This window comes from Biomphalaria glabrata, chromosome 5 (assembly GCF_947242115.1).
Source record: "Biomphalaria glabrata chromosome 5, xgBioGlab47.1, whole genome shotgun sequence".
Classification (NCBI taxonomy): Eukaryota; Metazoa; Mollusca; class Gastropoda; family Planorbidae; genus Biomphalaria; species Biomphalaria glabrata.
This window is the reverse complement of record NC_074715.1, coordinates 53366170-53380076: the sequence shown is the minus strand read 5'-3', so window position 1 is coordinate 53380076 and position 13907 is coordinate 53366170. Positions and strand designations below refer to the sequence as shown.

At 40.6% G+C, this 13907-nt stretch overlaps 2 protein-coding genes across 6 annotated transcripts in view; both read right to left on the bottom strand.

The window, feature by feature from the left end:
• LOC106053368 (multiple epidermal growth factor-like domains protein 6) overlaps positions 1-5059 on the bottom strand; it is a 61203-nt gene extending 56144 nt beyond the window's left edge. Inside the window, exons 1-2 of the mRNA XM_056028976.1 lie at positions 5004-5059; positions 3030-3164 (exon numbers count right to left, since the gene is read on the bottom strand). Of these exons, the coding sequence (XP_055884951.1) occupies positions 3030-3150 (121 nt within the window). The 5' untranslated portion in view covers positions 3151-3164; positions 5004-5059. The remainder of the gene's footprint in view (positions 1-3029; positions 3165-5003) is intronic.
• Positions 5060-7915: 2856 nt separating this feature from the next.
• LOC106058078 (multiple epidermal growth factor-like domains protein 11) overlaps positions 7916-13907 on the bottom strand; it is a 122823-nt gene continuing 116831 nt past the window's right edge. For 3 of the 5 annotated variants that reach the window (XM_056028990.1, XM_056028994.1, XM_056028991.1), the window contains 2 exons: positions 10424-10585; positions 7920-8373 (listed from right to left, as the gene is read on the bottom strand). In XM_056028990.1, coding sequence (XP_055884965.1) covers positions 8315-8373; positions 10424-10585 — 221 coding nt within the window. In that variant the 3' untranslated portion in view covers positions 7920-8314. Of the gene's footprint in view, positions 8377-10423; positions 10586-13907 lie in introns of all 5 variants that reach the window. The other 2 variants (XM_056028992.1, XM_056028993.1) reach the window with 2 other exon arrangements.

Below are 13907 nucleotides of genomic sequence, written 5' to 3'. Positions count from 1 at the left end.
TGGGATGGTACAGGCAAAAATTGCCATGGATTGGGGTGGGACAGACATAAATTGCCATGGGATGGGGCAGGCATAAATTGCCATGGGATGGGGCAAGCATAAATTGTCATGGGATGGGACAGACATAAATTGTCATGAGATGGGACAGACATAAATTGCCATGGGATGGGACAGACATAAATTGTCATGGGATGGGGCAGGCATAAATTGTCATGGGATGAAACAGACATAAATTGTCATGGGATGGGGCAGACATAAATTGCCATGGGATGGGGCAGGCATAAATTGTCATGGGATGGGGCAGGTATAAATTGCCATGGGATGGGACAGGCATAAATTGTTATGGTATGGGACAGACATAAATTGTCATGGGATGGGGCAGGCATAAATTGTCATGGGATGGGACAGACATAAATTGTCATGGGATGGGACAGGCATAAATTGCCATGGGATGGGGCAGACATAAATTGTCGTGAGATGGGACAGACATAAATTGTCATGGGATGAGGCAGGCATAAATTGTCATGGGATGGGGCAGGCATAAATTGTCATGGGATGGGGCAGACATAAATTGCCTTGGGATGGGGCAGACATAAATTGTCATGGGGAGGGACAGACATAAATTGTCATGGGATGGGGCAGGCATAAATTGCCATGGGATGGAGCAGACATAAATTGTCATGGGATGGGGCAGGCATAAATTATCATGGGATGAGGCAGGCATAAATTGTCATGGGATGGGGCAGGCATAAATTGTCATGGGATGGGGCAGACATAAATTGTCATGGGATGGGGCAGGCATAAATTGTCATGGGATGGGGGCAGACATAAATTGCCATGGGATGGGGCAGACATAAATTGTCATGTGATGGGGCAGACATAAATTGCCATGGGATGGGGCAGGCAAAAATTGCCATGGATTGGGATGGGACAGACATAAATTGCCATGGGATGGGACAGACATAAATTGCCATGGGATGGGATAGACATAAATTGCCATGGGATGAGATTGACATAAATTGCCATGGGATGAGATAGAAAAATATGTCTCATGGACAAGCCTGGAAATACCATATTGTAGCGACTCTCACTATACATGCTCTCTGTAGACTCTGCAACTGCACCACAAGACACTACCAACTCAAAGAACTTGACAACTCAGTGGCTCCAAAATAACACGTTAATGCTAGATAAATCACAGCCAATATTTTACACTTAGCAACATGTAACACTGGCTATACAAATATTTCGCCGGTAATAACCGTACCGCCGTATCAACTCTTGTACCGCTGTATCCAATTATACTGGCCTCTCCGCCTATCCCGGACTTGCACTGGGTTCAACTGTCCAGGACTGACTTCACACACTGGGCTCGTTGTATCAGACTTGAGCGTAAATCAAGATCACGACGCCGACTCGTCTGCTACTCACGAGTGGTCTTTGACTCTACTCGTCACCTAACCGTCGCAATGTGCCGTACAGAACCACACCACTGAACTGAACCCAGCCTAGCCGTCTTGACTTTGACACCTCTTCTCCTTATATAGGGTCCCCGAAGGCCTTCTAGAAACCGACGGAACGTAGCTTAACCCTTCAGGTTGATCATATGACTATATCCGAGCGACTGGCCTGAGAAATGTCTTGTCCTCGCTCTTTACGATTGACCATCTCCACTCGTCACGTCAACCGCTCGTCTAGTTCTGGCCTGGGGCGATTAGTGCCGGCTGACTTGCACGCACACTGCAACCCCTATACCAATCACCACCTGAGTTTTAACAATATTTTTCAGAGTTCTCAAGTATTTGCAGTGCATTCTAAAATTTTAATTATTTCATCAAACTACTGCATACAGGAGTTCCTTCAAAAGCTGCAGGACATTCGAATAATTGAGAGAAAGGATCTTAAACTCCAGATTATCTGTGCCATAAAAAGAATATTTTTCATGAAAATCTTCTGTAGGAAGAAAACAATGACCTCTTTTATATTTTTGTTTTGGTAATGTCGAATAGACTTTCACTTGATAAGCCCAGATTTGCCATAACAGAGAATTGATTTTGTTAGCTGGTAGCCTATTTTCTTTTTCGCTATGTTTTCCTAGTGACCTTTTACCCAATAGGGTTACCAGACATCTTCTATTCCACAGGTTTACAAAAAGTTAACATATTTCATCAATATTTTGTAAGTTTATTTAATTCAAGGGTTTGTACTCATTTTTTGTCCACCTGTGGTCTAGTAGATGTCTGGTAACCCTATTGGGTAAAAGGCCACTAGGATAACCAAAATCAGGCCCTGGTTATGGCGACATTTTTATAGGCTTGAGAGGTTTCGACGCTGACTGCAGAGCTAGAGAGGGGATCCTAACAATAGAGATGAGATGCTACAGAAGGATCCTAGGTATCTCATTTAAAGACAGGATCACAAACCAAGAGATTAGAGACAGGGTTACTGCAGCGATAGAACCCCATATAGTAAAAAAACGCAAGATAAAAATCTATGGCCATATTACAAGATCTTCGGAGCTCGCAAAGACCTTCCTTCAGGGAACAGTACCAGGAAAAAGAAGAAGAGCCAGACAGAGAAAGCGATGGGAGGACAACATTAAAGAATGGACAGGCCTGCCATTAGAAGAGGTTCTAACTATGGCAAAAGATATAAGAATAGTGAAAAACGGTCCACTGATCTTGGATGGTGCCCCAACGGTCCAACAGACTGAGGGATAGGTAAAAGGTAAAGGTAATGGTTATGTTTCTACAAACGGACTTTCAAGTTTCACTGCTCACAAACATAACGTAGTGCTGTATTTGAAGCTCGTATGTGAAGCTGGTATGTTAAAAGCTGGTATTGTATTGTTTAAACTTTAAACAAATGAATATTGGATGAGGACCAAGCGTAGTTGGAAATAATTGAAAGCCTTTTTATTTGTTTCAATATTTTTTTTTGCCTGTAAAATAATATTAATTAAAAAAAAAAAAAAAAGGGACATAAACAAATTTATCATGACGTGGTACCTCCCCTCTTGACCTACTTACCCATTTGACATTTATATCCAAAGTACGGCTTGGCACAGTCATATTTGGCTCGGCACGACCCACTCGGCTTGCATTGGTCATTTCGACAGTGGCACTTGAATGCACAATAGTCCCCAAACATCAATTTTGGACATTCTGTGGACAGTGGGTGAGATCAGTTCAATTAGTCATAACAACTTGGACAATGGGCTACTTATGATTTGATATATATATATAACCCAGATAGCATGAAAGTCTGACAGATAAATGAATAAATGTATATTAATCAATGACTTAAATACTGACAAGTTACTGGTTTTCCTGGCTGGCTCAGACAACCCATTCCATGCACTAATACTAATAATATTTATAGCTTTTATATAGCGCTACTTTCGTGTTTATATCATGCTCAAAGCGCTATGGTCTAATCTCATTTGTGGACCAGTGGGGGGGGGGTATCTAGAAGGTTTTCCGTGCTGCCTTTAGGCGCTCAGTAAAAACAACTCTGCTCAAGTCGGGTGTCGAACCTCGAGCCCCACTCATAGTTAGCCAAGACAAGCGTACTGGGCCCCTCGACCACACTTCCCATTGACAGACGTATTGACAGACAGATAGGCATAACATATAAATGACAGATAGACAGACACATAAAAACAATGAGAGACAGACAGATAGAAAGGGAAAAACATAGATGGATAGACAGGCATACAGACAGATATACCGAACAGAAAAACATAGATGGATAGACAGGCATACAGACAGATATACCGAACAGAAAAACATAGATGGATAGACAGGCAGACAGACAGATATACCGAACAGAAAAACATAGATGGATAGACAGGCAGACAGACAGATATACCGAACAGAAAAACATAGATGGATAGACAGGCAGACAGACAGATATACCGAACAGAAAAACATAGATGGATAGACAGGCAGACAGTCAGATATACTGAACAGAAAAACATAGATGGATAGACAGGCAGACAGTGAGATATACCGAACAGAAAAACATAGATGGATAGACAGGCAGACAGACAGATATACCGAACAGAAAAACATAGATGGATAGACAGGCAGACAGACAGATATACCGAACAGAAAAACATAGATGGATAGACAGGCAGACAGACAGATATACCGAACAGAAAAACATAAATGGATAGATAGGCAGACAGACAGATATACCGAACAGAAAAACATAGATGGATAGACAGGCAGACAGATAGATATACCGAACAGAAAAACATAGATGGATAGACAGGCAGACAGACAGATATACCGAACAGAAAAACATAGATGGATAGACAGGCAGACAGACAGATATACCGAACAGAAAAACATAGATGGATAGACAGGCAGACAGACAGATATACCGAACAGAAAACATAGATGGATAGATAGGCAGACAGACAGATATACCGAACAGAAAAACATAGATGGATAGACAGGCAGACAGACAGATATACCGAACAGAAAAACATAGATGGATAGATAGAGAGATAAACAGGCAGATAGATATATAGAGCGAGAGAGAGAGAGAGAGAGAGAGAGAGAGAAAGTCATACACACACACAGACATGGAGTCATACTATAGAGAAAGAAGGGAGGGAGAGACATAGATTATCTTATCTTATATTATATAATACAGATGTTACTTCAAAAAAGATGATTACGCCCTACGCGTCATGCATTCAGTCATGCATGTTAACCAATGACTTAAATTCTGCCAAGTCATTGGTTTTCCTGGCTAGCTCAGGCAACCCATTCCATGCTATAATAGCACTTCACTAGGGACGAAGGAGTATTTGTACAAATTTGTCCTAACATATGGGATGAGGAATGATAGATAGATAGATAGATAGATAGATAGATAGATAGAAAGATAGATAGATAGATAGATAGATAGATAGATAGATAGATAGATAGATAGATAGATAGATAGATAGATAGATAGATAGATAGATAGATACCTAAGTTCCCTAGACTCACTTATTGGAGTTTGAGGTCTACAGTATCCTAGCGCTACTATATAAGACAGTATATATAATACACTAGCATATGGGATGAGGAATGATAGATAGATAGATAGATAGATAGATAGATAGATAGATAGATAGATAGATAGATAGATAGATAGAAAGATAGATAGATAGATAGATAGATAGATAGATAGATAGATAGATAGATAGATAGATCTATACCTAAGTTCCCTAGACTCACTTATTGGAGTTTGAGGTCTACAGTATCCTAGCGCTACTATATAAGACAGTATATATAATACAATCTTAACTAGCAAGACATTTTTGCGTATCATTTTAAAAACTTTCGATACAAACTTCCGTAGACTGACGCAAATATTCTTTAATCACATGACTTGTTTAAAAAAAGAACATGAAATCAAACAAATTCATTTACAAGTAGATCTAGACAAAATAGTAGCCTGATAAGATTTTAAACAATGTATGATATTGCTCCCTTTGTTTCAGGAAATTGCGTCTTTTTTAATTTATAATAATAACTAGACAGATGCGGGTCTTAACTTGCGTATAGCCGATGTAGTTACTGATATAGCGCATTAGAAACAATTAAAGAAAATAATAATTATATAAAGCGAATGCATGAATTCATGAATAAAAAAAATATTATGAATGGAGCTAAAAAATAGCTAATTGACCTGAATTCACGCGATATTAAGAATAGAATTGCATTCATGTAAAAATGCTTTAGAAAATTTGAATATTAATCCAAAAGCAAATCCGCTGCCGAGGACAGACGTAGACGGCGAAAAGAAAATATGAATCGACCACGTTCTGACATTGGGTATGCTTGCTCTGGTTGCGGCAAAATTTATAGGTCACAGCTTGGGATGCGCACCCACGGGAAATACTGGATTCCTCATTAATCTTCGGACTTGAAGACAAGCCTTATTATTATTATTATTATTCCTGGAATATATAACTATAAATTTATTATGTAATAGTACAGGAGATCTGGATGACTATCCGTATTCTTCTATATTTCACGTATTATTAATTGCGTAAATAAAACAGACGCTAAGATAGTAGTCTTGTCGTTGCATCGTATATATAGTTTGTGTTTGTGTTATAGGCGCTGCGGTTAAGCGGTAAAGCGCTTGACTTCCGAACCGGGGGTTCCGGGTTCAAATCCTGGTGAAGACTGGGATTTAACTTTCGGGATCTTTAGGGCGCCTCTGTGTCCACCCAGCTCTGATGGTTACCTGACGTTATTTAGGGGAAAGTAATGGCTGTCGGTTGTTGTGCTGGCCACATGACACCCTCATGAACCCTGGACCTTAGAAACAGATGACCTGTACATCATCTGCCCCATAGACCATAAGGTCTGAATATCGAACCCTAATTTTACTTTACTATAAGTATAACGGTATCACATCAGGTGACAGCCTAGGTACGCTACTAGTAGAGGGCGATAATACACCTTTCACTCTTCTTCTTCTTCTTAAACTGTCAGGTAGAGTTGAGCCTTCGGCTCTTGCAACTCTAGGCCAGCAAAAGTGAACAAGAGCTCCCTCTCACCGGCCTGTATGAAAACAGTGTACACTGTTTTGTTTGGCGGGTGGGTCAGACTCGCGGCAAGAGGCTGCGTATAGATCTACTAAGACCCCCGCCATTTTTCTTTTCTATACCAGGCTAACCGTGCGGGACACGCCATTTATTATGTAACGGCCCCTTGAGGAACAGCGCCTGGATTGTGACAAGGTTGTGGAAGCTTTTTTACATTTTTTTTGTATTAAACTCGTTCTGTCAGGGGTCATAGGTCAACTTGTAAAATATTATTATAACTTTTATATAGCGCTACTTTCATGCTAATAAGCATGCTCAGAGCGCTTTTGGTCCAATCTCATTTGTGGACCAGTGGGGGGGGGGGGAGAAGTTGGTTTTCCGTGCTGCCTTTAGGCGCTCAGTAAACACAACTCTGCCCGGGTCGGGTGTCGAACCTCGAGCCCCCTTTTAGATAGCCAAGCCAAGGCAAGTTCATCTCGACCACGCTTCCCACTAAACTAGCTCAACAAGTGTTGCATTCTTTGAGCCGCGCTGGCTGTAAGGTAAAGCGCTTAGGTTTCGTTTAGACGGCGCCTTCGACATACACGGAGGTCACGGTTTAGATCGGGGTTCGAATCCTGGTAAAGAATGGGAGTTTTAATTTCGGCATCCTGATACCACCCAGCTCTACTGGTTAACTGACATTAGCTGAGGCAAAGTAAAGGCAGTTGATCGTTGTGCTGGCCACGTTAAGTCAAGTTTGGGCCATAGAAATAAATGATCTTTACACCATCTTTTCCATAGATCGAAAGATCTGAAAGTGGAGCTTTTACGCTTCATTCTTACGTTCAAAGCTTTGTTTGTAATTGAATGAAAATGACTAACTCTTTCTTATTTACCACATTCTGGTGGAATCAACGCTGGTATCTTATCTTCTTATCTTATATAATACAGACGTTACTTCAAATAAGAAGATGATTACGTCCTACACGTCATGCATATTAACCAATGACTTAAATTCTGCCAAGTCACTGGTTTTCGTGGTTAGCTCAGGCAACCCATTCCATGCTCTAATAGCACTAGGGAAGAAGGAGTATTTGTACAAATTTGTCCTAGCATATGGGACGAGGAATGTAACTTTATCTTTGTGTCTTTCTGAGTATTTTATTAAATTTTGTTTTTGTATTTGAAGATTATGGTTCAGTGTTTTATGTATAATTGCTACTTTACTTTTGAAACTTATGTCCTGAAGGCTTTCTAAATTTAGTCAGTTGGGAGAGAAAGAGTTAATTTTGTAGATTTCACTTTTGACCAAGCACATTTAATTTAGATTTATAAATGAGTAAACAAGTTTGTTCAGCCATAAATTTTGTAATAATTTGTTTTACTACATAGAAAACAACATTCTCATACAGCTTCAACTTATATATTAGATAGTTTTTAATCAAACAAATTAATAAATAATCAACAGAAAACAATAATATAAAATAATTTAAAATTATGATTAACAATTTTTTTTTTCTTAGATGGCATCATGGATCTATAAATACTGTTATCATATTAAAATAGTTTAATCAACAAAAAAAAAACATCATAAAATGAACACAAATATATTGGCCACATCTCCGTTTGATCTTTTGTGTCGAAGCAGTGGCAGTGACGTGAGAACCTTCCTGATACAAAAAAAAGATGCGTCAGACCTGGATTCGGTTCATTTAGGCTCTTAAGGTCACGTGATGTCCGCTCTTAAGGTCACGTGATGTCCTCATACTGTCTCTTCTATTGCAGACTCACTTGAGTACTTGCTACCAAAGAGCTTTCCAATTGGCTATCAGATCCTGCTAGTAGGATAAAACAACAAGAGCAAAACGTAGTAATAGTTATCTTTCTTATCTTATAAAATACAGACGTTACTTCAAAGAGAAGATGATGACGTCCTACGCGTGTCCCTAGGTCAATCTAGTCATCTTAATCCATGACACTGGTTTTCCTGGCTGGCTCAGGCAAACCCATTCCATTTGTTTCTAAAAGGTTTTTCCTCCAGTGTTTGACAATGTTTTGAATGTGCCCCCAGAGTTGACATAACCTACTCCCTTGTCCGAGCCTGCTACACGACAATGGGAAATGGCAGCTGGTAGGGTTTAAACCCGGGATCATCGAAGCAACAGTCCAGCCTGCTTGCCTCATGACCAAATAGGCAGTGATGATTTACTTTTTAAAGAAATAGTTTAAAATTAAATCAGTAATGACTTCTAATACGTAATACATGAATACATTGAATGCATTTCAATTTTTAAAATAAACATTTGTTGTTTTTTTTATTTTCAAAGACTCCTAATTGTCATGGGCCCTGTTACATGCATATGTTTATATGCACTTAACTCCATACTGTTTCTTTTAATTTTTCTTGTAGTCTCCCTTGTTATATCTTGAGTATGTTCCCTTGTTATCTGTTTATGCGCATTTTCTTCAAATCAATTCTTTTTTTTCATTTCCTTTACGTTCAGTGCCCATCTTTTACAACTAATAAGGAGTACAGAGACCACTAGCGAAGAATACGGTTTTTTATTTTTACTGGGAAGCTGATGTACTGTTAGATAGCTAGTAGAGTTCGTTGGCTTACGCACTTTAATGTACTGACAGAGGAACTGTTAGATAGCTAGTTTAGTTCGTTGGGTTACGCACTTTAATGTACTGACAGAGGAACTGTTAGATAGCTAGTTTAGTTCGTTGGGTTACGCACTTTAATGTACTGACAGTGAACGGATATTTTAGAATGACGACATAGACTTTGGGGTTAGAGGTTAAGATTGACGTTTAGGGATCAGTTACCGCTTAGATTCTCAAGGGGATAACATCGTTCTATAGTGACAGAAAAGACTGTGGCCCATTCTGTAATAAACGTTTGTTTGAAGTTCACCTTGAGTCAACTTGGTCATTTAAGTCTGTGTTCCTGTTAGTACCTTATCTATATTTGTGACGGTGTGCATGAAGAGCTCGCAGATTGAAAATACATCATACAAGGTACGCACGCACTTAGTCTATATAAGTATATCTAGAAATACTTCAGCTACATCTGACTACACATGCATCCCTTGCAGTACTCATTCAGATTTTCCACAGTTTGATCATTACAGCTGAGGCCAAGCTTTAAAACAGGTTTCATCTCTTTTATTGATCCTCCATCTCTTGTTATGTTTGTTAGGTTTTTATAAAGAGTCGACTTTTTCCTAATGTTTGGCCATTCTAACGTCTGGTCAAGAGGTATGCACGCTGGACTATTGCTTTCGATGATCCCGGGTTTAAACCCTACCCGCTGCCACTTCCCATCGTCCTGCGGCAGGTTTGAACTAGGAAGTAGATTATGTCAACATGTGCAGCATCTCGTACTGTCTCCATCACAGACTATTTAGGTTTATTTTAAAGCTTTTTATTCTTCAAAGTATATTTCGCTGACGTTTCACGCTTTATTATCATATCTTATCTTATATAATACAGACGTTACTTCAAAAAAGATGATGATAACGTCCTAGGCGTCATGCATTCAGTCATGCATATTAACCATTGACTTAAATTCTGCCAAGTCACTGGATTTCCTGGCTAGCTCAGGCAACCCATTACATGTTCTAATAGCACTAGGGAAGAAGGAGTATTTGTTCAAATTTGTCCCAGCATACACACACTCACTCACACATTCACACACACACACACCAGAAGTCCAATGATGTGTGAACGTGCCAGAGCCCCTGGCGATTACAGAAGCCCAACCACTGACCAGCAGCTGCGCATCATGGAGTGGCCTCACCCAAGAAGGTGTAAACTGCATCCGCACACACACACACACACTCACGCACGCGCACACAAACACACACACTCACTCACACTCACGATTTTCATTATGATGACGCCGATGGTGCCGATGTTTCCCGGCTTTAGACTTAATCAGTCGAGGATAGCAGACGATGTAGAAAGCCATGCCGAAGACGAAAATGATGAAGAGGGCGTAGAAAATGATCTCAGTGCTACTTTCAAACTCCTCCCCTTCGTACTCTGTGAGATAAAACAATGTGTTACGTACAGTACAAAACAATGTATAAGAACAGTACAAAACAATGTATAACTTACAGTACAAAACAATGTATTACGCACAATACAAAACGATGTATACCAGTGATGCCCAACATAAATCGACCTGCGGGCCATTTTAATTTCCGACACTGGTGTCGCGGGCCACATAAGGGAAAGGTACAGAAAACGAATTGAAATTGATCTGAAACTATTTGATTAGAAACCCGTGGATCTAGCACTTACATTCCTTGATGGGGTAGTATTGTCTTTTTTTTTTCATGCTTCGGATCTTTTCTCTACTAAAAATATGAGCGACAGTGTAGCTAGCTTTACCGACGACTCATATTCTTGACCCTTTTTTGTAAATAACATTAATCTTCCAATCTCTAGACGTAGTTTTAAACAATCTTTTTGATTCCAATGACGTCAAATTTGTTTTATAATGGCGTTTCTTTACTTTATTTACAACTCAGATATATTGGCTTATTATCATGTTCTGCCAAAAAGTAAAGGTCCTTAATGTTTTTCATAAATTCTACATTAAGAGTCCAATCTCATAAACGCACAAATGTTAGTCATGGTACCAATCAATCGGAGAAACATTGAGGGCCCTAACGTAGGGAAAGAGACATTTTTCAAACTTTTCTTTAAGGGGGGGGGGGGTGTAGCGGATTTTTCTACAATTTGTGCCGACATTTCGGCGGGCCGGATGGAACCACGTCGCGGGCCGGATCTGGCCCGCGGGCCGTATTTTGGGCATCACTGATGTATACGTACAATACAAAACTAAGTGACCGCAACATCAGTGTTTCCTTGTTGTAACCAGGGGCGGACTGGCTATATGGGCCTTCGGGCCAATGCCCGGTGGGCCGGTACTCAAATGGGCCTGTAGGACCACAGATATCTTCTTTTTTTAAATCACGTCTCTCCTTTATAAGATAATGGCCGCATAGATGTTACTAAGGCAGCTATTAAATTGTTTAAGGTTTTATAGTATTCTCTTACAAAAAGGGGGTCTCAGAGCGACGTATATTCACTGTATGCATGTGTACAGCTATCGATACATTATCTAACTAGCATAATGATTTTGAGGACAGGTATACCTAGAATGGATGTCCATCATATAATATACAATTTATGGGCCGGTTGAAATAGAAATGCCCGGGCCAATTATGACACCCAGTCCGCCCCTATTTTCGACGTGATAAGGTTAACTGTGTATGATCAGCTGACATATGAGACACAGGCCAGAAATACGGTTTAGCGTGCTATATCGAAGGACAAGGGACAGTACGGGTATGAACTTTCGCGAGCACGCTACTCTGCCTCATCGTGGCGCTCGTGTGAAAACGACCACTAGAGGAAGTGGCTAGGCTAAACGGGTAGCAACACAGGACTCCCGTGGGGATGCCCACGGGTAGACGAGAGTCCACTCATTGCACGGGCGGGGTTGTAAAATTACGAGTCCCCACAAACCTGTCACAAATCCATGTGCCGTTCCTCAAGGGACCGTTACATAAATGGCGGGTCCCCCACGGTCAGCTTGGTATAACGAAGGAAAATGGCGGAGGTTCCCGGTGCACTCGGCCTTCGGCCGTGTCTAGCCCATGCGTTGGGGGCCAGATGCATTGGAAATAGCAATGCTTTACATAGGCATTGACTTGAGTCTCTTCCAGACAGAACTGTGTGTTCACACAGGTTTTTTTTTTTAACTGTTTGACGCTCAAACAGTTTTTTTTTTCCAACTTAGAGCTCGAAGAGCCTTCGGCTCAGCTCCACGATCAAACGGTATGAACTTTGCACGTGAATATGACCCGTGATATGGTCGTCTGATCAGAAGCCTGCCTGGACCAGAGACAGAGCGTGTAAGGCTGTGCAGATCAAGACAGGACAGCGAGGAGACGGGACTGTTAGTCGGCCATGAAGTCGGTCCTGGTGTAGTCCTCGAGTGAAACGTACGAGTCCAGGAAGAGACAGTAGAGTTTAGCACGGTGATGTACAGTGTAGCAATTTTAGTAGTTGATTGTGTTGCTAATTGTCTAGTCTTGGCTGTTATCTATCTATTCACTCATTATTAAAGTACCAGATTATTTGGAACCATGTTGTCAAGTTCTTGGTGTGTTAGTTGTGTTGTGTGTTGAGCAGTTGTTTACAGAACGCCTGATTAGGAGAGAGAGAATCGTAACAATACGATCGACTAAGACACGGTGGTTGAGTGATGCTATAGCATACACACGATTGGGAATGGACCTCATTAACCAATCGTAAACAAACAATATTTTGCCTATCTCTTCTATACAAATTACGATCTAATTTTAATACGTAGTGGCTGTCACGTGACAGTTTTTTTTTCGTTATTTTAGCAATATGACCACGTGACTAAATGCTGTTTGTTTATGATTGGTGAATGAGGTCCATTAGTTATTTGTCACGCGAAGAGAAGGGGAACTTCGGACTAAGAGACAATAACGCGACTAGTAAAATCAAGACGAGGATGTTATGAGGAATAGCGAAACAATACTTTTTGACGACATTAGAGAGTTGCAGTTTTTATAGATGTAGAGATTTAGCTTGATGACATTCGACGGTTCAATTTGTTATTATTAAACTTCTTCGACATTTGCTATCAGCTTCGACTAACTTATCTTGTTGGCCTTTCGACTGTTTTATTAGAATTGTTATTTGAGTGTTACCTCCGTTTGACCTAGCTGCATAGTACACATTGCGGAAGCGCCTACCAGTGGTAAAGCGGTGCATGGTTCGAATCCAGGCGAAGACTTGAATTTTCTATTTCGGGATCTTTAGGGGCGCCTCTGAGGCCACCATGCTCCAATGGGTACCTGACATTATATCTAAGGGGGAGAAATCCTAATTTACTCCCATATATGTCAATTAGTGTAAGATTTATTTCTCCTTTCAATATCTAAAAGGATTAATTAATTACTACTATTTATTGAATGAGCTGAGCAAGCTATTATAGCACAGTGCAGGACAGGCCACTGTCCTTTTGGCTCATATTTCTCGCGGCTATGGCCAAATTTCGATTCACGGTGCCCCCGCTGCGGGGAAGAAGAGGAAACCGTGCCTCATATTCTGTTTGACTGCCCCAGACTTGCTGATCTCCGTCTCGACAGGTCTGGGAAACCCAAAATTCTCGACCTGTATGGCGACATTTATGCACTACGCAAGACAGCAGGGTTTCTGTCCAGGGCTTTTGCCAGAGAGGATTTGAGCCTCTCAAGCCCTCACTCTAATGGAGTTTGATGATGATGATTGAATGATTGAATGATTTGGTTTATTTTCC